Below are 27,035 nucleotides of genomic sequence, written 5' to 3'. Positions count from 1 at the left end.
AGGTAATTATATTGATAGGTACCAGTTCTTCTCAAGCAGTGGCTGTGCAGTGGTTCAAGCATAGTAACCAAGAGCACGCAGGCCAAACTGGTCTCATTTTTCCTTCTTCCCACCTTTTTAATTGTCTGACCACAATGGTGCTTCTGGGAGTTACCAGGCTAAATTAGCAAGATATTGTAAAGCCATGTGTATTGCCATTGCCCACACAGTACAACTCAAACTTCAAACTGAATTCAGACACCAAAGAGAAAAAGTAGGCACATGAAGTGTGTATCTACTTGTGTGTATCTTTGTTTTGATTTGTTTTGACAAGGTTGAGGCAGCCTATGATTGCTCATTAAGATATCAAACAAAAGTTGTGAAACTTTTTCATACATATATCAGCCTGGAGACTATTGTTTTACAGCTGCAATTGAATATTACAGCTGCAGTTGAATATTGCAGCTGCATGTTTGAAATTGCCTGCTGGAAAGAAGTGTCTTTCAGGGGCTGATAATAAAAAATAAAGAGAGAGGCATGTTTATTTTTCTGCTGAAGGGTGGTCGTTGCTATTGGACCTGTGGACTCATGTTAGAGCTCCAGCTATGAATCAGGGCTCTGTCTTGATGCAGACCACTGTGCAGTGCTTTTGGCCTCCAGAACGTAAAGTCTCAGCACAAGACAAGGGGCTCTGGGTGGGCGAGGAAAAGGGAACAGTGAGGGAGACCTGAGACCTGTGCCTTCAGTGTAGAGATGGGTTAACCACTGAGGGGCTTTTCATAGGAAGGGATGACCAGCAGGATGAGGCATAGCTGATGTGATCATTGCCCCTCAGTTCCAGAAAGTTTCCACAAATCAAAAGACCTTCTGCTTTTAGGAGAGAGCTGCTGCCTGCCCTGCTGATTTGTGGATTGCAATGTTGCCTGAATCCCATATTAAGAATATGGGCTCAAGTTGTGGATCAGTTTATAGCTGTGTTTAATCTTAGTTTAGTAGATTTATCAGCTTAAGGTAGTATCAGCAGATCTATCAGTTTAAGCTTGCAGAATTGATGAGGCCTCTTGATAGCCTAATCTTCATACTTAAGTGGACATCCAAAGGGACTCTTGAAGATGGGAAAAGTGAGGATACTGAAAGACTTAGAAAGACTAAGAGTCAGAAATGGTCCTTGGAATGAAGAAAGTTGTAGGACTAGTCACTTATGAGGCATTGAGGTAGAGGAAAACTGCTTAGAAAAAGGTGTTCTCTTTTATTCTCGAAAAAAGGGAAAAGGAATGAAAATTTATGCTGAATTCTCCTATTAACGTTTGAAAATATTGATTTAATGTGAATGGAGTAGAATTTGAGTCAGCAAGGGGAATAATGAATCCTAGAGTTAATCCATGTTTCATTAAAGTTTTACAGGGATGCTACCAAACTTCATTTTTTGTAGGAAGAATGTTAGCACAAGAATTCAGGCCCATAACTTAAATCGCCTTGGGAAAATATCTTTATTCCAATCTCACTTCAAAGTATGAGATTGATGTATTGAAGACTGAATGCTGAGGTTATGCATTAGCCCAGGACTGTTAACAGATCAGATGCAGCAGACTGCAGTACATGCAGTAGGTTGGGCCAAGCGCAGGGTGTCCTCTTCTGATGAATTATCTTGCTTTTGTTGCCTTGGGTCACAACTGTGACATTACACTGATGTAGTGTTTTGGTTTGAACATGGACCACATACCAAAGTATATTTACTCTTTGGTACAAGTGTTGCGTACATTTACTTTGTAACTTTGGGTTTGTTTTAATGTTTCTCAAATATTCTGGAGTGAAAATCTAAAGGGTGAGGCGCAGAATTTGTCTTCACTTACCAGAACTGACAATAAACATGCTACCCAGGTATTTTAGCAAGTGTACCAAATGTAATGAACGAGATTAACTGCCTTTACTAAAGTGATTGTTTACTGTGCTGATGACAAGAATGTATATCCACACAATTGGTTATCCTTAACAGCAACTAGGTCATACACAGTAGTTTCAGCAATTACAGCAAGTGTTCCACTTGCTGAGGGAATTTATTTTTTTAGACTTACTGGGACATTTGGGAAGAGAGAAGGTAATCCTTAATTTTACTGCTAGATCTATTAGTTATAATGAATGTGATCTAATGTTGGATTTAGAGACCTAAATGCAGGCTCAGTCATTTAAGGGAAAATATTGCTTATGCTGCTTGAACATGTGCTGCTGTACATTTTTATATGCCAGTTTTGTAGCCTGGTCCACCTGGTATGTGATGCTGAGCATCTGCTCACATGAAGCAAGCATTAGTCTCCTCTACAAGTTGCTTTAATAAGGTGAATTTGAAGGAGCAGGGCCGGATAAGTGCGTGATTACAGATGGAACGCTGAGACAACCTCATCTCTGACGTGGAATCAAACATACATAGTTGGGCTTTCTGAATTTTTCTTGTCCATTGGTGCACTTTGCCCCCAGTACATTCCAGTTAAGCTCTGAATAAAAATGGGAATTAAGAGTTATGTGTTCTCTGCTTTTTGTTTATTTTGGATCTGTTTTTTGCTTACATTACTCATCATTGTATTTCCTTATCCATTTTCCTTAACACCGAGAGTGACTATGATTTTTATCTGGACTTGCATTTTTGTGAAGGCTCCAAGCTGCTCATTGTTTTTAATCACTGCCCATGTTACATACTTTATAGGCTGTTATAACAGTGGAAATCATCTAAGTAAACTGTAGCCTATACTTTGTGGAGCTATGGGATTACAGACTGGATGCTTTTGAGTTGCCATCAATATGTCTTTCAAATGAAGGGGTTTATTACCAACCCTCTTAATACGCCCCTCTGCCAATTCTTCCATATAAGTACTATTTCTAACATGATCCTGTGAGTCCATGGATTTTATTTCAATATAGCAGTTTTCGTGAAGATTATATTAAAGGCAAGCAAGACTGTGAGCTAGATTCTGCTCCTTTGCACTGCATTAGTAAATCTTGGATATACTGTATCAGACTTGCTATATCAGACTTGGTCAGTGAGAAAAATGTCTGTCTTGCTGATTTTTAGAAGGAAGCTTCCCCCCTGCCCCCCCAGTTCAAATTTTCCATGGAAACATGGATTTTTCTGAGGATTTTTTTTTCCTCCTGGGAAAATAAAAACAATATGTCTCCATCTGGAGAAAAGAAAATAAAATGGACTTAATGTTTTAAGCTAGGAGAAGTCCCAGCTGGTGCAGGGTAGAGATTATGGGAGCACTCATCCTTGCACTCTGCTACACAGGAGTTTGTCAAAATGAAGGTGACAGGAGGTTTTCCAGGCAGGGAGATAAACAAGCCAAAAAAAAAAAAAGTTGGGGAAGTTTACAGAAATTTCCTTTGAATTTTTTTTTTCAGTTTTGACTTTTTGCCACCACTGAGACAAGAGCAAAATGGAAATAAATGAAGCTTGCAGGGACATAATTTTTCTAATGGTAGAATGGGGGAAATAAGTTGTCTTCAAAACTTTAAGTTTTTAGTGATCTGTTCCATTTTAAAATTTTATTATAAGGCATGTTTTTTTATAAAAGACTCTACTGCTCAGCAAAGTGATTTCTGAGATTTTCTGATACCACATAGCAGGTTTTACATGTCTGTTTACTTCAGGAAAACTTTATTCAGCATATCCAGTCTGTCAGAGACAAGCTAATAGTTTTAAAACCAAACAATTTTGCTCACTACAGAACTCACTACAAGCAAAATAAGTTTGTCTTTTTAATAACTGGTTTGTCTTTCAGTAGATAGCTAGGAGCATTGATCGAGAAGCTGCATGTGTTTGGTTCAGTGCTACATGAACACAGAACAGAAGTAGAAGATGCCAGGCTTCTTGGTGAAATCAATGGCACCATTAATGTAAACATGGAAAAATTAGTGTATAACACAAGACCTTTAAAAGAAAGATTTGCGTAACATCTGAGAATCTACCTGTTGCATAGGTGTGCTTTCTGAAGGTGGAGGAAGGGATTGGGGACAGAGGTGGATGTTGAAGGAACGTTTCAATGCAATGCTGAAATGGCAGGAGGCTTCCAGTGAGTATCACAGTGAAGGGAAGAGATCTTGCTGGAACTCCAAAGATAAATAGGGAAAGGCCATGATCCACATTTCAATGAGACATAATTAATGGAGATGGAATCATGACCAGCAGTCTTCATTATTAGAGCAGTTGCTTATTTAGATGCTGACTGTTGTGGGTTTAGAGTGCTACTCTTATAAATTCAGATCCAGAAACTGCTGCATGCATACATTTGATGTGAAGTACCACTGAGCTTAGAAATTACTTCTGAGGCATAAAAAAAATCCTATCTAATCTAATTTCTTTAATAGTACACTTCAAATAGCTACTGACTATAAGTATATATAAATACATTCGGTATTTTGTCTGTATTAGTGTGCCACATGGAAATCTCAGCTTCCATTTTAAAATGTTACTCGTGACCATTGGCTGTACTGAAAAGTTCAGGCGAACAGCCTGAGCGAACCAGTGTTAGAAAGGAAAATGGACATACAGTGGCTCTCAGTATATTTGATTCTTTTTGTTTGTTCTCTAAACCTTTGCAAGGACACTCGTGTAGCAGAGGTATTCTTGATTGTGTTCTGCCAAATCTGCCTTTAGTGCTTGATGTAGTACCAGCCCTTTGGTTCTGAACACTCAGCTAGGCTGTCCTATGCTTTGCAACTAATCCACGCAAGGTTGTGGTGATTCTATAGTGACTTAAGATTTTGTTCTTTATTACAATTTAAAGCCAAAAAATAAATAGCAGTAAATACATCTCATGTGAGAAGCTTTTGAACCTTTATTAAGAATACTGACATTGCAGCCTACTAATTTTCATGCTCTACCTGCCTTTGGCAGAGCTTTGCTTTAACACGTGTGTTCTTCTGGTATACATATTTTAAAAATTACAGTTGAAAATCAGATTTATTTGTTATCTTATGCATATTGCTCCTTTCAAAAGTGTATGAGGAAAGTGTTTCTGATGAAGATTTCTTTGTGCCTTAGGTAGAAGAGTTAGTTTCTGAAGTTTCTTCAAAGGCATGGTTTCAGTGGAGTTACTGTGGTTGGTGTGAAAAGTCTATGTCTCTGAATACTGGTTGGGAAAGATAAGATTTGACTATAGATAGATTTATTTTATCAGAGCTGCAGTACTCTGTATATATCTTTGTGTTTGGCTTTTATACTGAAAAGTCTGCCTTGAGATTTAATGGAGTCTGAAGGTTTTTAAGAATAGACAAATGTCTACGTGACCATTTCTGTGCAGGAAGTAAGCCCAAGTGTTCTCTGCAGAGCTCATTGTGCTGTTATCTATGGTGTTTACATTTTCAACACCTGTTCCTTTTATTAATAAAAAGGTATGCAAGCTAGAAGGTTAATGATACAGAGGACAAATAATTATTACAATGAAGCATGATTAGAAAGAAGATCCTCTGGTCATTTTTTGAAGGTATAGCATCTCAGTTACTGGGGCCACCAGCCTGTCCAGTGAGAGACCTTCTGCACCTTGATTTCAGTTCCTTGCTCCCCTCTCATTTAATTTCTTTATCAAGGCTCTAATCAAGAGTATTGTGGACTGGTTTAGTTAGTCCTGGATGGAGCAAGTGATGAAGGTCTTTTTATTTTCTTGCACAGCTCCTTCTTTAAGTTGAGAGTCTGAGGCAAGACTGATGTGAAGCAGCAAAGCAATGGTCAGAAGATAGTGGGGACCTGGATGCCCCAAACCACTTTAGTGACCACAAGGGGGTGCCCTGAATTCCAGAGAGTGGAGTAATGAGATTTCATCTTTGTTTAAAGAACTCGACCTGTGCTCACACCGAAAGCAACCTCAGGGAAGGCTCTAAGGGAAATGCAATGAAACAGGTTGCTGCTCCACCTGTCAGTACAGCTGTGCAAGCCAGCTGTCAGTACAGCTGTGCAAGCCAGCACAAAAAGATCAATGCTAGCTAAATGCTGGCAGTTTAATGTCTGGTCTGCCCCTATACTGTGAGTATTAAAGGTTATTCTCCTTCTTATCACTTTGACGAGGAATGGCATCAAACTACTCTCCCTCCTCCATATTATAAAATAACTTTCTATAAAATAACTTTCTATTTAGGTTACTGATAACCAGGACACAGTCAATTATTCCCTGCCTCCAGTGGACTGAAGGCAGTTTTAGAGCTGTTATTTGTATTTTTCCTATCTTAAACTACAACATCAAAGCTGTTGTTTGTTTTGGGTTTGGTGTTTTGATTTTATTTTTTTTTAGCACAGCTAAAATATTTTCTTTTACTGTAATTGTTTCAGTGTAGTAGAGTAGACCGTTTTTTGATCTATTTTACTGACAGTTGTGAAAGCACTCCAAGAAGGGGATGGTTTTCAGTCTTTCTCAAAGCTTTTAAACCTGTGTCCATCATCGTGGTTTCTGAATGCTTTCCATGTAGAGAGAAAGGCAGCAGCAAAGTCTCTGATGTACCACAGTCTGTTTAAGTTAGGAACTTACCTACCTTTTAAGTTTATGAAAACTCCAGTCACACTACAGATATGGTTACAATGTGAAAAAATACAGTGTCTATATTTTATCTTGCACCTGCTACTTCACATTACTGTTATGTGAATATAACCATCAGTCTCCGTGTAGCAAATATGGCCCTGAATTATAGAAGGAGAGGTTCCCTCTAATTTCAGTATACCTGGAGACATTTTTTACTTCCAGTATTGACACAAGGCATGTGCTTCATCAAAAGACCTTCCTAGAGAAAGATGTGTAGCAAGTTATCCTTTGGCCTATTCTCTGTTTTGTTTGGTTTTTTGGGTTTTTTTTAAAGTATTTTATTAGACTACTATGATTTGGTACTTTATAAGACATAAGAAATCCTGTGCTAATGTAGGCACTGAAGCAAGCAGAGCTTTGTATATTTGTATATTTGTTGAGAATCTGACTGTTTATGCACAGAGAAGTCATTCCTGGCATCCTGCATTTTTATCTGTTCTCCCTTTCCACGGATTCACCTGCTTTTTGCTGCTTTCCAGTGACAGCCATAGAAGGACATACAAGGGCATTTGACCCTTCCTTTGTAATCCTCTGAAGGCTGCCAGGTAGCTTTGCATGCTCGTCTGAGTAAGTTATTTCCATCTTCTCTTCTATATATGGCAGCAGCAGCAGTTTCCCTCATCCTAGCATAAAATAAAGGTTTGAGCAACTGTTTATTTTCATGTCAAAATGAGTTAGTTTCCTTAGGTCCAGCTAAAGGTTTAACAAATACCAGTAAGCTCCAGAACAATTATAGTTTAATGTTCTGATTTTTCATTTCCTCTATAGAACTCACTGAATATCTTGTTGCTCAGAGTTCATGTCATACAGCCATTTTAAATGTATTGGTAAGTAAAGAAGTATTTAAAATGATGCAAAATTATGTATTTTTTCACTCCAATAATACTAAAATAGCTGAAAATATTTTCTTTCAACTTTTCAAACACAATTATCTCTAGTCTAGAGTCCAGATGCAAAAGCAGTGCCCAAAGTAAGCTGTTTTTTGTGAAGAAAGGTTCATACCTATCTTGTTACAGTCTTTATCTGTATCCTGCTCTTTTCCAACACGTTATATATTTTGTTTAGCAAGTTGAGACATGACTCCTTCTGGTAGAAATAGACTTGAGAATAGGGCTCAATAGAAATACTGCTTTTTTTTTTAATCTGTCAGATTTGATTCTAGTTTTGAACTACACTTTTTAAATGTATTTTCCTATAAGACAGGACAGTCTACTGAAAATATGCTCAGCTGGTGTAGATAGGTATATCACCTTTGCCTTTAGAATAGATGTGCAGCATCAAAAATCTATAAATAGCTTGCAAGCAAATTATGGAGGGTTTTTAGTTGTATTTTCTCTTTTAAAATTTTTATTGAAATCACATAGGTTTATTTGTAAACTGTTATGTGACTACTAAAACTTAGGTCCCTGTAGGGGTGCAGTTTTCTTTGGAAGCAGATGAAATTTGCAGCAGGTTTGACTTCGAAGCAGGTTCCATGGCAACATATAAGAAAGCTGGGGAGGGACTTTTTACCAGGGCAGGTAGTGATAGGATGAGAGGGAATGGTTTTAAACTGGAAGAGGGTAGATTTAGACTAGATATTAGGAAGAAATTCTTTAGTGTGAGGGTGGTGAGACACTGGCATAGGTTGCCCAGGGAAGTTGTGGGTGCCCCCTCCCTGGAAGTGTTCAAGACCAGGTTGGACAGGGCTTTGGGCAACCTGGTCTGGCGGGAGGTGTCCCTGCCCATGGCAGGGGGTTGAACTGGATGAGCTTTAAGGTCTCTTCCAACCCAAACCATTCTGTGATTCTATTTGAATATTCCTAGAGAAATAACTTAATCCATTTACCAGTATGTCTGAATTCTTACTGTTCCACAGTAAAAACTTGTGTATAATGCAGGTTTTAAACTTCCAGCAGCTGCATCATTTCAATCTGCACATCTGGACTTTTTAATTTCTCCATGTTTCATTTTAACAATACAGAGATTGAAGCCTATATCCAAAGTAAATTCACTAGCTGCAGGTTACCAAAGCGACTTAAGAGCCTGAAGAACAGGCTTTGACTCCAGCTCTGCCCTTTTCACACTGTTTCTTCTGCTGTAAACGCATTCAGTGGGAACTTCCTGGAGGGGGAAATGCTGAAGCTTGTTTGCTGCATCAGAAAAAGCAGCACGTAAGAGGGGAGCTGCCTCCAGGTATGTTTGTACTGCCTGTTGCGGGCAGCCAAAACCTGGCTCCATGGGCTGAGGTGGGCATGTGTGAGACGGCTGCCACCTGGAAGGTCACAACTGCAGCTGAGGGATGTGCTTGAATGAATACGACTTTTCTTCCATCGGCTGCAGGCTGACAAACAAAAAAGGTGCTGATTGAAGTCAAAGTAAAAAGAAGAGAGCAACGCAGACCATAAGGAGAAGCAATGTGAGAAGCAGGGAGATAGTCCAAGGCTTCTGAAGGAGTACAATAATCTGCATCACTGATGGAGATCTTCTTGTGTGTGTACTGCTAAGGTGAGGTGAAAGAGAGAAAGAGAGTAATGAGAATTACCTGTAGGCTCAGCCCTTCTGTTTTCCTATTGCTTTATGTGCCAAAATCTGTAGCTCCTTGTTCTGTGGTTGAAAATATTTACCTTCCATCTGTGCGGCAACTGGCAGTGCTTTGGAAGTTACTGCGTAGGGACAGGGCATTTCAACCACAAGTTAATCTAAATAAATATTTCAACATGGACATTTATAGTCACAGACATGGCTAAGTAAAACCAGCATGCTCTTCTTCAGTAGAGCAGCTCCAAGTGTGCATTCAGAAGCAAATTTTCTGTGTAGTGACCTGAAGAAGTGACTTCAGCCACATGGTGCATCTGTTAGTGAATGAAGCACAGTCTCGTCTTTATTGTGCTCTGTCAACAGAAATTAGTGGTGTTTTCTGACTGCAGAATCTCTATTACTTGCAGTATTGCTCAGGCAAGGGAGACTGTAGGTCGATGTATGGCTCACAGGCCGAGTGTGGGAGGCTGGCACTTGTGAATTGTGCCATGCTCGATGAGTGAGGTGAACCAGCAAGTCCTCAAGAGAAGTCAGACTTGGTGCTTTGTGGTGCCATTGGTCATAATTTTCAAGACAGAATGGATTACACTTTTAGAATATGTGTTCTATTTTTATCATTTTCTTTAAATGCAATTAGATCAAATTACTAATGCATATTAAGGGAAAATGGCCATGAATATAACTACTATGAAGAAGTATTTTAGAAATCTCAGAGTATCAACTTTTTCAACCATTTCTGTTTTGATAAATGAGCTATGGGTATGATATTCATCTCTTGCATAACTCTTCTCTATACTGTGTGAAAATAACCCTTAATTGTAGAACATGATTAATTTTCTTCCGTAAATGGACAAGAAACACAATTCTTGTAAGCAAAGAAGGTTGGCAATAGGTGGGGAGGGGAGTTCTCTTTCCTTAGTAACTTCCATAAGCAGTGGAAGATCTCTTTTGTCAAAAACCCACTGAGTTAGATTAAAGTCTTTGTATGTGTTTATAAATTATAAATGTTTTTGATTAACAGAAAAGTGTGCTTGCATTTAAGAAACATAAAAGGAACATCCATTCCGATAGATAATCCACAAACTTATGTATAAGGAAAGAAAGTGCTAAAGAATCATATTTTTGTAACAGGTTCACTTCAAGCTTTTTGCCAGGGTACTTTCCATGATCTGAAGTCCAATACTGTAATAGTGTCATAAAAATGACTTAGAAAGCTCAGATGCTGTTGTACTTTTTCCTGCATGTTATATCAATTATGAAAAACATATTGGATTAGGACTTTGCAGTATAATGACTATTAAGTGACGTAATATGAAACTGGTGGCCAAGAGGTCCTGAATGTTAGCTTCAGGTGTGCCACTAACTGTGTTATCTTGAACAAATTCCTTATACCTCATGCTTCTGCTTATCTTCTACCTATCAAATAGACTTGTTGATTTCCATAACTTTAAAATTAGTAAAGCAGTACTGGAAGTACATAACAGTAACAGGATTCAGCCTGCACTCCTTCTCTTTGAGTCATATGTGATGTCGGTAGGTGGTCTTGTGCAAAGCAACAGAGCAGTCTGTCAGAAAAATATACAAAGTTCTCTTTCTTTCTTCTTTTTTAACTTCTAGAGTTGAAATTTTATATCCTCAGCATGAAAATGGCTTCTTATTACCTAGTTTGTAGAGCCATGGTCTCACTTAGAATGAAATTTAGGCCCTGGAATGGGCTATATAAAATCTGGGATTTGGGAGTGTAACTGCTAATTTAATAGTGTCACTGATGACGCAGCAGGTGAATTTCAACCTTAACCCAAAATTTAAAAAATAATAATCTCAGAAGTCAAACTCCTCAATCTGTGTCCAAAGTTGGTGTATCAGTGTAAATTCTCTTCACTGATGGAGTCCTAAAAAGATGACCTAATTTTTCAAATAGAAACGTCTTTTTGACATTAACTTAACCTGGATGTGCTCACCACTTTGGAAAAACAGGTCACGTAGCAATTTAAGTTGCACTCAGGAGTTTGATTCTAGACTCTTGGTCTTTTAAATATTCATCATGCTAGTCTTAATATAGAGATGCCCAGAGAAGGATGTATGCATTGCAGTGAAAAATACAATGAACATATAAATTAGTAAGTATTGAACAAACCAAGTTCGTTTTTGAAACAACTTCTCTGGACAGCTGCTCGGACAGGTATTCTTCAGAAAAAACCAGAATGGGTTAACAAAGAAAAATAAATATAGTTTCCTTCACTTTGACAGCTGGTTTTTTTGAGTACTTCTCTTGTCTTGCTAATATTCTTGAGTAGAATCTGTTGGAGGAGCAGTACTTCCTTGATCTATAGAAAGAAGATATTACGTGATAATTATATACAGGAGATGTTGGATAAAAGCCCAACAGCATTTATCATTTAGTGTTTTAAACATTTCCAAACCACAATGAGAATATAACTTTGGGCTGGTACAATACTATTTTGCATAAATATTTGCTAATTAATGTTAATATGTACAGTAGGTTTTATGCAATGGTAATAATGCTTTGCCTGTTTCCCAAGAATAATTCAGATATTAATTATATTCTCAAAACACACTGCAGATAATAAGCACTAAATATTATTGTTATTAATTGGGTTCTTTTGAGATATAAAACTTCTAGAGTTGCACAAGTCTTTAAGCACATTATTTTAAGCACATATTTTCGCAGTCCTCAGGCCCGATGTAACCTAAATCAACAATCATTTCAAATTGTATTTACTTTTACAGAATATAGATTGTAATTAATCATGTCTTTTGAGAAGGAGGAGAACTGGAACTGACCTCTTGGCAGATTTTGTAAGCTTTAGCTTTTCACTAAGATTCTCCTCTATTATTTTCATATGCAACCCTTTTTCTCCTGCCACGGGGTAAATTGTAAATGTAAATGGTTGCAGCCCCACTGCCTTCAGTGGAATTGCACCCATTTGCCCAGGGTGTTTGTGTCTCCTCTCTTGCTCTGTGAGCTCTTTTGTTGTGCATAAAACATACTCTTTATCTGTATTTTCTGGTTTGTCCATCTCCAGCACTACTTCCTTCTTCTTACATTTATCTGAGCCCAAGCATTACTTGTACCTAAAATTCAAGGTTTGCTGAGACAAATGCTCAAGTGTTGGCTCAGCCTGCCATTTACTGAGGAATTAATTCACTGCTGGAGTTGAAAGAATTAACAGTAAGATTCATAAGAAAGCATTGAAGTAGTTTATTCAGCCATTTATTCCTGTGTTCAATATTGAATAATGCTCATTTTTTTTTCATGTATTTCTGTTGTATTTGACTATGCAGCGCTAAGACACTCCAGAAGTTGCATTTGTGTAATTATAATAGTAAAACATTATATTTTACATCCGATTTTGACTTTTCTTCTCATTTGTATGTCTCAGTAGACCTCAGTGGAATGTCAGAATATCAATAAATGGGTCTTTGGAGAATAAGGCTCTAAGACTCCAAAGAAATGTAATTAATTTATCAAAAGGCTACTGTAAAGCAGTAATTTGAATCTGTAACATGAAAAATAATTATAAAACTAGAACACAATGGTAGCAGGGAGCACTATAAAAATGAGCAGTGCTATCAGGTGTATGTTAGCAGGCTACCAACTATTCGTATTGTCAAGACCTTAAAGAAGAATTTCTGTAATAAACTCAGACTTACCAAATGGAAATGTCAGAAAGTGTGAAAAGTCTGGGCATATTAATCAATCAAAGTATGACTTTGAGTTATAAACTTGTCATGTGGCTACAAAAAAGGAAAACCTAATCATAGACTGTATCAGGCAATGAATTACCACTATTATATTGCTGAACTCTCCTCTGGAATACCTTATCCATTCCAGTCAGCCTTCTTTCAGAGAGGTGAATTCTTACTGAAGCAGGTGAGGAAAAAGGGGAATTAACATTAACAGCAGTTGACAAGCTACCTCAAGAGGCAGGAACTGAGTATCGTAGTTAAGTGAGTGCTGGGAGCAAATATGCTCTAAATAAATGCAGTGTGCAAGAGGAGTCGATCAAGCCATGGTTACATAAGGTAAAAACAAATGTTAATTTTAAAGTAAAAGGACATGTACTGTCTATGAAAAAGTCAGAATTTGCCCAGCTGTCTGTTGAGTAATGTTCTGGGCATGGCTTTCAATAGGAGTTGAGGGAAAACTATGGGGAAATGGCTTGTGTTCTCTCATGGCCCCTAGTTGCAAAGATGAGAGTTAATTGATGAAGATCCACATTGCTCCTTTTTGGTATGTTCCCTACTGTAAAAGATCACTTAAGGCACTGGCTTATATAACTAGAAAAATGTGTTGAGGCAGGTTATTTGGTGACCTTCTTACCATGAGAGTGAAAAACAGATACGACGTGTTCTTTGTTAAGTTTTTGCCATATTACAAAACCAGTAAGGGCAAAATGATGTGTTTATTAACCTTTAGCTAGAGTGGTGCCTATGTTAGCATTAGTATTAGTCCCTGTGCTAGACCCTTTATATTGCTTTGGAACTTAAAAAATTCAGAAGGTACAAGTTAAAGCAGGTTCACATTATAATCCCTGTTATTTGTTGAGACCTAATAAATAAAAGGCATTTTTGTTGACTTTTCATTATAAAAGATGCTGCTGAAGGAAGTAACGATAGCCAACCTTTTGACATAATTGTTTCAAGAATGAACCTGCCTGTGCTCTTGCTTAAAATCTTTGGTCCTTAATACCTTAGTGAAAACTTGGATGATATATAGGGTGTCAGAACAATAATTTCTCTGAGACTAATCCATCTGAGCCAATCTGGACATGCTGTACCGAACTGCAAACTCTCAGTGTGAGTTCAGATCGGATGGGTCATGTGAAGGTGGTCAGCTATCACTCAACTGGTATGACTGGTTCACATGTAGATGGTCCCAGGGGCCTGCAGTGGAATACATTTTGGTTCCCCAGTACAACTGTTTTGGTATTTGGGTGAACAAAGCAGCAGTCCTTAGGGCTGAAAGACTGCAACAGTCCCTAGCCTTTGAAACGTTCCCCACGCCCTGCCCTTCCTGATTCCAAGTGCCATGGCCATCTGACTCCATGTTCCTACAGCTTGGGCAGCAGTTTGTTCAGCAATCTTTCACTGCACTTACTTCCTTTTTATTTTCTTTTTTTTTCCTTCTTAACAGATGGACAAAAGAGGAAGAAATCATTAAGAAAGAAACTGGACTCATTAGGAAAGGAGAAGAACAGAGACAAAGGTAAAGTAAAACAAGTACATATTTACTGACTGGATCTTAGTTTTGCGTATGAGATTTCTTTAGTCTTAAATGGAGCAGGAGAATGTAACCAAGCTGATGTACTGCCTACGTATTTATTTCCAAGTTTAGAAATAAGTCTTATCTTTTCTGTCTGTCACTAGTATAACCCACATCTCTTCAATGGAAAACTTATTTCCTAGGAGAAAAGGAGGAGTTAAAAGACTACATCTTTTCATCCTTGTTCTTTCTCCCCATTTTCACCATCCAATGCAGAGTGTGGTCTGGATAACATGATCCAGTTGTTTACCTGCATTTGTACTCTATTTCAATTTGCAAAACATGTGAATCCAGCCCTGCCCAAACAAGTCACTTGGTTTGCTTTTCTTTTTTTAGCCCTGGGAAAGTAGTCGTTGTTTAAAATATATAAATGCTTCAGTGCTACTGATCAGTTGGGTTTTAATAGGCTCTATGTGACGTGGATTTACAGATACAGTTGGACTCTTTTGTGTGGACACTAATCAGCTTTATGGGCTGGGTCCTAATCCACTGGACTTGACCTGTAATTTGCAGCTATTTGAGCTAAGTTTAAACATTGAGACCTGAAAAGTGCCTCTGAAATTGCAGTTTTCTGCAAGTGGGTAATGGTGCATCTAATTTTGTGTCCACTTCTGGAAAAGAAGTTCTGGAAAAGTGATAGTAAAACTCAGAATTAGTACCCCAGTTTCACAAACATGCACACAAGCACAAAAATTTATAACAAGAGAAGTGATTTGGTTACTCTGATGTTATGGCTTGTAATCTTGTTTGGTAAAAGAATGGAATTATGAAGTTCTATTGAAAAAATGAACATGCCCACTTCAAAGTTACTTGAAATATGTGTCAGGAAGAAAATGCTTTCCTTTTAGTTTTTGTTTGTTTGGTGACTTAGTGTATGAGATTATTGTTTTCTTGGTTTAAAAATGGCTATGATAAATATTTGCATTACTCCTCCTAAAACAGAAAGCCCCTTGACGCTTTTTTTTCTTTGCTAAATCCAGTGACCTCCCCTGTTGCACTGAGAGTACCAAATCTTTCATCTGTTATGAGAATGACTTGATGTAGGACTGAGCCCACTTGCAGAAGGAGCCTTTAAGGAAGAGATTTAATGATTTTGTAGCCACCTTTGTGGAAAAAAAAATCTATCTTGTACTGTTCCTGTCAGTGCATTACATTTGTTAAAGTGTAGTTAATCAGTCATTTTGTTGCTTAGTTTCCTTTTTTGTTTGTTTTGGGTTGTTGGTTTTTTTCCCCCCAATAGTTCTCCATGCAGTTAAAAGTGCAAAGCAACATAGTTTTGTGCAAAGCCTTCCCTGCTTTTCAGTGCATTTGCCAGGTACTGATCTTCATAGTGGTCTGTGGGGTGCTCTTCTGCTAACCATATACTGCTTTGGTTTTTTAAAAGGTTCCTTCTCTCACAAATTTTGGTGTACTAAGACCTTTTATCTTTCCTGCCATAAAGGTAGCATGATTTTGGTAGACTGCGTTGAAATTTTCTACTTCACAGCTCTTTTAAGAGTTTAAGTAAGTTTTATCTTTTTATTCTCACATTGTTCATTGCAGTAGCAAATTTTAGCAATAATAAAATTATTTGATAGTTTACCAAAGACAAAATTTTGCTGTGTCACCCAAACCTGGTGAATCTTTGCAATTGCACTTCCAGAGCTCCTCTAGTGCCTGTTTGGTGCAGTGCCTTGAGAAGTGATAGCTTCTCAAGGTGATGCATACAAATCCTTGACCTGGAGTTGCTCTTAATTCCTTTAAATTCTTGGTTGCCAAAGATCTTTCAAACAATAACTTTTCTTACATTGCCTTGTACTCTTGTGATTTTCTTATAGCCTCATTTTATTTCAGCTGACCTCTGTTTCTGATAATTACACAACAGTATTGGTTGAGCATTTAGACATAATATTGTTTTTTGCTATTACATTTCTGTTTGGGGATTTTTTTTGTGTGTCCACCTTGCATGATAGCGTTTATACTTCATTCATTTAGTAGCTTTGGGGATATACTTTCTGGTTTTATTCTGATGGATTTTCTGAGTTCATGTGGCCATTTAGGGCTTAGTAGTTGCCCACAGCAATAATCAGCACTTTACTTATTTATCCCTTTATATATTTATATACTTCCTGTTTTTCAGCATTGCTCGTATCTTCTGGTTAACTATACCCAAGCATTTTTAAAAATTGCTATGCTGATTCTCTTTATTTGAATTCCTTTTTTTTTCCCCCTCCCCTTTTAACTTCAGGCATTTCAAACATGTACCCTTTTGCCTTTATCCTCTTTCTCCCATCTTCCACTTCTGCCTTCTTATTTATAGAGATGAGTTACATGCTCTCTCCATGTACAAAATATAGGAACATCCCTTGAGGGGAGGATACCCCAGCACTACTCAAACAGTAGAATCTGTATTTCTTTCCTTCCTTCAGGACATCTGTATTGACAGGGGTATTGGTTTGGTCAGTAAGGGTACGGAGAGCCAGGAAATTGGAAGAAGTCAGGTTCCCAACCACACTGTGTCAGCAGAGTGAAAAGAAAGCCATGTTGGCTCTTACCTGTTGCCAACAGCAAACATTAGGCAAAAATAACCAAGATAGCAGCATATGGCACCCTGCTTCTCAGGGTTTCTCTACATGGATGTTTCTGGTATACTCTTCTCTGCCCTTTTGAGATATTTAAAATCATCTTCACTGCAGATACTCACTGAGTAAACTCTTAATCCATGACGGCAGAGGGGATGAGCAACCAGGAGGGTACTGTATTGTGCCATGTGGGCTGGTCGCCTGTCATGGTTTTCCTGTGGGAAGCAGCAGCATCAGCATCTCCCCCCGCCCCAGGAGTTAGGAGGGACAGCATCGTCCAGCTTTCAGGTGACAAGCTAGCTCTGGAAACAAAAATGTAAGGCCTTGTGCTGGTGGCCTTCATAAGGATGAGCCCACCATGCTCACACCACAGCTGAGCCCTACCACCTTCCCTGAACAGTGGTCTCCGTGTCACCCAAAGTCAGAGTTAACCTTCCTCAGTGTGTGTATCACAGTGAGCTGGAAGTATTATCCTGGTCCATTCCATAGTGGTTTTTTAACAGGCCTTTCTACCATTCATTTTATAAAGAGAGTGTCTTCCATTTCTGGGTAATTAGTCCAAAACAAACACTCTGCACTGTGGATTTGATTGTGCTCACACAGAAGGCTGGGGGCACACACTTACCCACCCAGGCTGGTCCCTAGTCCTCATACCTAAAAGGAATGCCTTGCTTCTGTTTCTTTTGGGGATCTAGTTGGCGTTTGTTTGGTTATTTTTAAATAGTCCAGCTACACCATTGTGAGAAGGAAATGGTGAGACCAGGCCACAGGGTGTTGGAGGGGAAGCAGGGAAACCTATTTCCAGAACGCTTTATACAGATGAATTGTGGCTCCCTTAACACAAACAGAATTTCCATCCATTCAGCATCAAGTTCATAAGCACAGTTGCTGTTTGAGGAGTATGTAATTAATTCCAAACATTTTGAATTTCCTACATCCCAGCCTGGGAGACCCCCCCATACCAGGACAAGTAACAACCAAGGGGGCCATGTTGTTAGGTCTCACCTGGAGTACAAGCCACCTGAAAAGTCTTTTTTTTGACAGATAGGCTCCTGAAGCTTAATCCTGATGATCACACAGCACTGTGTAATCCTGTGTGTGGGTTGCAGCCAAAGATCACCAAGATGTGCCTGGTGCAGAAAGCCAGGGATGTGTGATGGAGGCCTTGCGTCAGGGTGCACAGGACATGAAGCTTGCTCAGCTCATAGCCTGTGTGGGCAGTTCCTGAGTAAGAACAGGGAGGACTTGCATCCTTGGTCTTTCCTGACAACCCCTCTCCTTCAGCACTGATGTGCACTGAACCCCCCTAGGGTGTAGGCTTCTGGAGTTATTCTGTCCTGGGAGGTACCACCTGTCTCCGATTTGTGCCCAAGACTTTTCTCCCTCACTCCACCCCACTAGCAGTCTGTGCTTAAAAAGCACAACCAAAAGGATATAGTACTCATTTCTTCTAGGACTGTTTGGAGATTTAACCGCTTGTATTTTAGGACTTGGTCCAATCTGTGGAGTTTTTACTCTCCTAATATCACATTTTATTTAGATGAATCAGTTGATCAGCCTGTATATCTGTTAACTGAGAGTTTCAGCAAACTCTTACACTTTTGCAGGCCAACAAGAGCACGTATCTTTATTTTGTCCTTTTTGACAGGTACATCTGTTGTCATCTGATTAACAGGGGAAAAATTCTAAAACAAGTGTTTTCTCAATTATTTTTTCAATTGTTTTTACATCTCTGAGTGACTCATCAGAACATAATATAGCAAAACTTGCCAGATGTAAACAGATGAAACAGGAGAGCAGCACTCCACCCAGATATTTAGACAGTATTTTCAGCTTCCGTCACTCAGTGTCTTTGCTTTCTTGCATCCAGCCTCCTTGTTATTAATGGCCATCATGACTCTCAATAGTGCTGTCTACATATGTCTCCAAACATTTGCTTTAGCTGCTGACAAACAGTACTCAGGCTAGAAGAGCAGTAAAATGTCAGTGCTGCTTGGAATAAGAAATTCCTAGGATGCTGTGCATGCTGGCGGCTGGGTACTGTTCCCTTACAAATTCACTGCTAATTTTGACAGCAGCAGAAGTGGAGCCTTTTGTCCATCTCCTGCCAGTGATACAGGGGTCAGTGTAAGCATGGAAAGTACACACAGACATTCCTGAGAGAGATGCCTCCCAGAAAGGATTTCTCCTAGAAGATTTTATCAGTAAACTAGCTCCATTTTGCCTTGATTCCAGTAAACCCTACAGGTGACCTAAGAGACCTGCTCAGAAATAATAATCACTTGGTACAAGATTTGTTGAGCAACTGAGAATCATCCCTTTTGCTGATGTTTCTGCATGGAATGCAAATACGTGACAGATTCATCTGTGGGGCCTTAGCAGAACTGCTTTTGTGTGCCGGAGTTCCGGAGAAAAAGTGTTTCTGGTAACTCTGTGACATATGCAAATCCAGTAGATGTTTGATTTTTTTTCTTTAGTTCAAAATTTTTGAAAATGTCTTCCATGCTTACTTTCCAGCCATGCTCAGTAAATTTAGAGGTATTTTTTATTGTTTGCACTTGCTATTCAGTAATTCAACCTATCGTGATGTCAGTATGCCTTGGCACAGCCGAATGACAGAGCTGAATAGATGAAGTTTCTTTTTTATTATAGTTTATCAGAAGTGTGTTTTTTTTCCAAGCCTTTCCAGCACCCCACTGTGATTTAAAAAAACTTCAAAAATTTTTCTTATGCTCTCTAGCCATACAAAAGTAGGGTTTTTCTGAGCAACACTGTGTCATATTTTGTACTAAAGTCAACTAAGGGACTGAAAAGCTTCTTACTTTTTTTAAAAAAACACCTTTTTTAAAAAAAATCCTTTTTTAAAAGAAACTGTTTAAAAAAAAAAACCAACAAAGACCTACCCACAGAAAAAGTCTTAAGTTATTGGGAAGGCCTTACATCACTCCTTTAAGGCCAGTGAGGTCTGACTAGCTGGAGAAGGGAGTTTCAGCCACAGAACTGATGCTGACAACACTCTGTCTCAGGTCTTCCAGAATCAGTGCAGGGTGTTGATGAACCTTCAGGTGGAAGGAGTTGTGCTGTTCCCATTATGGATCAAAGTTTTTGTTTTCCTTATTTTCTTACTTCCATCTCTCTATATATAGATCCAAATTAATTAGTTTCAGTTAGCATAATAGAGTTATGTAGTTTGGCTAGCTGGGGAGGTTGACTTAAAGACCCCTCCCCATTTAAATATCTCTTTTAAAGGATATTATTCTCTGAGCTGTCTCCCACACTGTTCCTATCATTTAAATAGAGTCAGTACAAGCACCTCAGTAGATCTTGGTCACAGGGTTTTAGCAGCTTAAAACCATCACTTAAGCTGTACTTAAGGAAAAAAACCTGAAATGCTAAGGAGACTATCCAAAGTTGCTGTGTCATATGCTGCTCACTTTATTAGCACTGAAGGCCTCATTAGGGTCTAGAGGATAGACCTCACTGGTTCTTAATAGACTGTTATGGTTTGTCAGATGGTAACCACAATTTTTGCCAGCTGAAACTTAAGAGAAGTCTTCAAAACTATAGTTGGATATGGTGGCATGAGGCCAGGCAAGCTAACCATATGAGTCAACATCCTGGATATCATCATTTGATTAGCAAAGAAAAGGATTTCTGATCACTGAAACTTAGGTGATCTGGCTGGGAGTTTTTCTGTAACATGCTGCTTTTTATTAGAAAATGCTGATTTTTCGCCACAAAAAGATTTCTTAGGAACATACCAGTTCCAATGAAAATTTTGTTAAGAAACTTGCTTAAGCTGCTTCTCTGGTAAGAGAAATAACACACTTCTCCAAAATAGTAAATTGTCTCCATTGCCAGTAAACACTAAACAGTAGAATGAATAAAAAATCAAGTTTCTGTGTGCTGCTCCTCTGTGTTACCAAACTGATTGCCCAGTCTGCCAGGTTGTTTCACATTTTTACATAGTGCTTTCTGCAAAACTTCTTTTTAAGCTGCCCACTCTCCTAGTTGAATTAGTGATCATTTTTTGTTGGATTTACGGAGAGTAACTAACTTAGCAGCACTGGCACTCACTTGGTACACGTACAGCAGCCCAAAGTTTGAGGCCCTGCTCTAAGGAACATTTCTTCATACAAATAAAACATCTCCAACAGCGGGGATCCCCAGCCTACAACAGTAAATAGGCAGTTGGTACTTTCACCTTGATTGTGAGACCAGACCCTCAAACCTACACTCTTACATCTGAGTTCAGCACCTTTCTCACCTGTCAATGGGTTGCTAAATACTTTGCATGGCTACAACTCTTCTTTTTTATTTTTAAATGTCTCTGAAATGTCATAAGGGCTAGCATTCACTCTAATGGACATGACATTACTTGTCCAACAAGGAAATTTTTGAGATCGAACACTTCTGAAGAGTGGTAGACGAAACATGCTCCCCCCTACACAGGTTATGCACACACACACACAGTTTGGTGGGAACTTGAGGCTGTAGCCAGTTTGCAGAGGGCACAACCAATTCTCTTAATTTCAACAAATGAGCAAAAAGTTGCTGGTTTTGCCAATTCTTTAACATAATTACCACTGCCAGGCAGCATCACTTCCATCTGTATTTAGTCTGAAAATCAGCCAGTTGGTTTTCATCCAGTTCCCTATCTCTGCCAGACATTGAGAAATCAGGAAAGTGGTTCATGTCCTTTGAGAAGAAGGCCTACAGTAAAGCAGCCTAGAGTAGAGGCTCAGTGTCCTTTCACTGCTCCTTAGGCAGGTTGAGCAAGAGCAGTTAAAAACTTGGCATCCCACACCTGAGAGTTTTCAAAGAGGAGCAATACCTACCTCAAAAGACCAGCTTTTACATAACAAAGTCAGGGAGAGTGTCATTTTAATGATAATCTTTTAATGAAGCAGTGCTGAGATCTCATCTCCTGCTGATCTTGTCCCAGTTGATCCCTAGTGCTGCAGGATTGATGGCATCAACATGCTCTTGGGCATCACTGGGCTACATAATGCTGTCCTATTCCAATTTGAAGCACAAGTGGCTGTGAGCCAAAACCAGAGAAATATTTCATGTTTAGGATTTCTTTTGGCTCAGTGGCTTTTCTCAGGAAATTTTGTTGAAGAACAGGTAATTGGGGATACTCAAGGTGTAACAAAGTACTCAGACAGCCAAAAGGGGAGATGTGTTACATATGTGTGTTTCAAGTTTGTGATCTTATGTGTTCATTGGGAAGATAAATCAGAACAGTAAAAAATTTTAATGCTAATACTCTCATTGTTCTATAGGCACACTCTGTTGGGTACAGGAGAGATGGGTCTAACTCTGGACTCCTGAAACTGGCAATCCCCATGTTTCCTGATACCCATGTGATGATCTTTCTTGCCCTAAAATAAATGCAGATGGTTTTAGATGTCATTCTACTCACAGGTCATCTCCAGAGTTGCTTGATATGTGAGGCTTTGCTTCCTAGTTTAGTTTTGTCTGGCCACCAAAGTTAGTTCATATCTTAACATTTCCTACTTCTAAAGAGTATTAATGTTTCTCAGCAAATCGGAACAACAGGCCCTTGTTTCTTTAGTATGATAGGCTAGTAGTGCCCTTATTCAAGATTCATGAAATATACCATTCTTTTCAATGCCTTACTTTAATCTTAATGGTAATGCAAGCCTAGATAATTTGAAAGTGTCATCAAAGATACAGTCAGACTCTAAATCCCAAGAGGAATTTTGGCCTTCAATCTTTTAAATGTTTGTTGCAAAAGAGCGGGATTTTATATAAGGCTTTTTTTGTTTGTTCCTTTTTCATACTAGAAAAATATTGCTTTTAATCTCTGATGCTTTGTTTACTCCTGATACAGACACGTCTGAAGTTGGAACCTTGTATAAGTTGCACCCACTTTTACCAGGATGAATGGAGTCAATAGTTATCTTTTCATTCCATTTGAGCACAAATCAGTTCTAGTTGGTAGTCTAGCCTAGTGGTTTTGGTTCTACCAATCTCAGATAGATCTAGATTTGAAACTTAATGATGAGAATTTCAGTGTTAGCTGTGGGATGATTCACTGTAGAGCATTTTTCCATTTTGTAAAATATTTGAGCATTTTACTTTGAGACCTGAAGTATATGCTGGTTTTGATCACCACAGTTATATTGATGTGGGGTGGGATTATGCTCTTTTTGTTAATTGAGAGAAACCTATCTTTTCACAGAATCACAGTGATTCTGTAATTGAGAGAAACCTATATTTTCCTGTATTTCTGTATGTCTGTATATATTTTTGTACTGTTACAAAGGACCTTTATACTGATATACCACTATTAAACTGGTTTAATCTTACCAGTATGTTAAAGCAGTATAGTTCTTGTGTATATTTAAAACCATATCCTGGATGTCTTAGTCTGAGCAGTGGATGCACTTACAGGCTCCCTGTACAGATAGATGCATACCCTCCTGTCCTGTAATGAGACCCATGTGCGTGCCTGTACCCCTTGACTCTGATGCCCTGCAGCATTTGTGAGGAAGAAACCTGGTGAAGAGGTCTAAAACATGAGCAAGCTGTGGCACAGTCCAACTAGGCTACCCAGTCTTGGGATTACGTTACTGGAGCCTCTGATGGCCCTCTGCACCATCTAGATGACTTCTAGTTGCTTTCAGTGGAGGTTAAGAAGTTAATTAGATTTGCTCCCAAGTGATTTTTGAAGATTCTGTGTGGGGTATCTTTTGTGATCCAACTGGAAACAGGATTCAGATACCATGGGCTACAATTAACTGGCACATCTCCACTATTATTTTATGGTTTGAATGTTGTTGTTATTATTATACAGTCCAGTAACTCATTGGAATTATTATATATTTAAAGGGCCTTCAGATTGTTTTTCTTTGTAATAACTTAATTCTTTTTGTACTAAATAAATATCAGATGTTCAGTAAATCTTAATTTTTTGTTGCTGTTGTTGCAGAATTTATTCCCCAGGCTTTTGGAATGCCCTTGTCCCAAGTGATTGCTAATGATCGGGCCTACAAGCTCAAGCAAGACTCTCAGAGAGAAGAGCAAAAAGATGTTTCAGATTTTGTGGCCTTTCTCTTGCCATTTGGAACTAAAAGGCAGAACAAAGAACTTTCAAGCAGTAACTCATCTCTTAGCTCAACCTCAGAAACACCGAACGAATCCACTTCTCCTAACACACCTGAGCCAGCGCCACGAGCAAGGAGGCGTGTAAGTAGACCCATCACAATATGGTGCACGTCAGTAGGTCTGGAGTAGGAAAAACCCCTGTTGTGTCTATGGATTGTGGAATATTTCTTCTGTCATGCTCAAACAGTGTTTTGTTTTTGTTTTTTCTTTTTTTTTTTTTTCAAGTGGAAGCAGGCCTGGTCAATACCAGAATATTCTAACTGAAGTGGAAATCTTTCTCTGGTGCTAGTCGAAAAAGATCATATGGACTGTGCAAGTCTGTTACAGATTGCAAAGTGGCAGAGATATTATGTAGAAGTCTTCCTGTTCACTCCCTTTATCTACCTCCTCCTGTCTAGGTCTTTTAGGCTTAACAAATTCCATCTGTCTTCAAATTAATTTTTTCAGCTGGGGAAGACTAAACCTATGTGATTTATATTTGTATGTATGCTTATATTAATCTAGCTCCACAGACTTGGATATAAAACTAACTATCAATCCCTATCCTAATATTAACAGAAATCCACATGGTCTAATTCTGATCATGTCCTCAGTGGTAAGGAAGAAGTTGTCAGAGTAAATTTGTACCAGGCTTTTTGAAGGACATTTCTGCATGCAGGCTAAGATGTCTTTGGCAGCAGAACATGGTGCAGTGGTATGGGTTGAATGTTAGTCCTGCATGTAAGATGGGTACCTGCTAGACCATTTGTTTACAGGATTCTGATCCTTGTAAGTAAATTTTAATGCTCTGAGCTTTTCAATTTTCCAGTACTGCGGCTAGTAAGAATAGTAGATTTTAAATTTTTTTGGTACCATGGGATAGAGGTTCTAGAATTACTACCTTTTAATTTCATTTGCAATGGAGAGAGAAAAAGAATGCATAACATATTTTTAATAAAATCCTCTGTTCAGTAATCTGAGAGAGAATTTGGCTTATAAGAACAGATCCTGGAAAATAAAATATTTTCTTAGGATCCTTACCTTCTTTCATCCCTAGCATAAAACCTGCTTTGGAGAAATGCTATGTAGTGGTCTTCAAGCCATGGTGTTAAGAGGGGTAGAACTGAGGTAACTTGTAAATTAAGAGAAAGTTAGAGTCCCATGACTTGCCTGCCTTCTCTCTAGCTGTCAGCTGAAGCTTGAAGTCTACATTCTGTCTGCTAATAGCTGAGGGCATGGTATTTTAGGATGTTTGCATTTTTATATATGCATAATGCACATCTATTGGCCTGTTTATGCCATATGAACATGCAGTTGTGTTCACACAGAAGTGCAAAGTACGCTTGAATATAAGTGTGAAGGGAGACCCGCCAACTTCTTTCAGAATTTGACATAGGCAGTGTCAAAAAATAGAAATACACTATATACACCCATTGGCTTCAGAACCTGTTTGCATATGAGGGAAAGATAATTCATGTGTCCAGATATAGATCATCTGCTGTTCTTTTCACCAAGTGTGATAAGATCTCTGACGTGCATTTGACCAGCCAGCATGCAAAAGGAACCTGGATCTTTTGTTACATCCGCAGGATACAGCTCCATCAGGACCAAGTTCCTAGAAGCCTGTCTCACTTGTTTGCTTTGGGGCTTTTTGTTAATAACAGAATTGCAGCTTTCAGGGTGTTGAAATTGATCCTTTAGACTGTAGTTATGAGGATGCAGTAGCACATGGTTCACCTACAGACAACTAAGAGTAGACTAAGGTGGGCAGTGGCATGTGGAGGGAGCTGGCATTTTCTCTCAGGAATGCACCTCAGTTATTCAATAATGTACGTCATGAATTGTCATTTATTTAACATTAATATGAACTCATGTACCATATCTTGTCTGTCTTTGGCCTTTATACTCCTGTTTATCAGTGTACTTAGCACTGTTTATTTTCAACTATATCAATGCAAATGCTTAAAAAAAAGTAATAAAAAAGATTCATTAGTACATAAACCTGATACAACCAGTTTCTCACACAAATGCTACACAGACAGCTGGAGTGCAGTCCTCTTAAACTTAAATTGGAGGATTTTTTAATGGTTGTACCATTCACTTCCTTGCAACTGTGTAATTCACTTTTGTGTATTCCAGTGAACCTTTAAAGGCTCAGCTGAGGCTTTCAGTAGGGGATATAAGGTAATGGTAGCTGCAGAACTTACGATATGAGTGCTCTGGTTCTCTCCTCGCCAAAAGCTAGACAGATATCACTGTTGATGCATTTTTTATGTAGAATTTTTGCCCAGCAGTTGGAGGTTGAGACCCTGGTCATCCACCAAGGCACTTTTTGTGTGCTTATTATAAACAATATTCTGCCTTTCTGTTAAAATATTATTTATGTATATTTTATACAGCCAAAATTTATTAAAGTATCAGAAGCTAAATCATATTGCTTTACAGCTCAAAAAGCATAATGTATGGCATGAAAATGGATCTGCCATGGGTAGTACTTGATCCCATGCTTACTCTGTGATATTGCTTATCTTTTCAAGAAGAGAAAAGCCTTCTATAACCCTCAAACAGTGAAGAAAAGCTTCATTTGACCTTCATTCCACACCTGTCCCTCTGACCTTTTTTTTTCTCTTTCCATCTCCTCTTTAATCTCCATGTTCCTTCATCATTCTGTGTGCTTAGCTGAAGACTTGCCCAGTTTATTTAGATTTTGAGCTTGTCATGGTGGAGCAGGGACTGGTAGCTGTTATGTGCACTGGTAATGCCTAGTAGATGGAACTTGATTTTTCCTTGGTTGCTGGGCATTTCAGTCCAAGTAGCACTGTCTGTGTCAACAGTCCTGGAGTAGTGGGCAGCAATGTGCGTGGTCTCCTACATCATTCCTCAACAGTCATTTAGGTCTGGCTGAGCCCACATAATAGATCTGTTGAAGTCTGAGCTGGATCCGTGGAGTATGTTGGTAATGTTTTCCTGTGCACTTTGAAATTTAAAAATCAGAGCTGGCCTGGACTTGAT

General features: G+C 38.7%; 1 protein-coding gene across 1 annotated transcript in view; it reads left to right on the top strand.

The window, feature by feature from the left end:
- The window catches only part of ARHGAP6 (Rho GTPase activating protein 6), a 61,521-nt gene that overhangs the window by 5,624 nt on the left and 28,862 nt on the right, over positions 1–27,035 (top strand). Inside the window, exons 2-3 of the mRNA XM_010192899.1 lie at positions 14,221–14,292; positions 23,869–24,125. Of these exons, the coding sequence (XP_010191201.1) occupies positions 14,221–14,292; positions 23,869–24,125 (329 nt within the window). The remainder of the gene's footprint in view (positions 1–14,220; positions 14,293–23,868; positions 24,126–27,035) is intronic.

The sequence above is a fragment of the Mesitornis unicolor genome, unplaced genomic scaffold, assembly GCF_000695765.1.
Source record: "Mesitornis unicolor isolate BGI_N332 unplaced genomic scaffold, ASM69576v1 scaffold19229, whole genome shotgun sequence".
Lineage (NCBI taxonomy): Eukaryota > Metazoa > Chordata > Aves > Mesitornithiformes > Mesitornithidae > Mesitornis > Mesitornis unicolor.
This window is presented reverse-complemented; position numbering and strand designations above follow the sequence as displayed.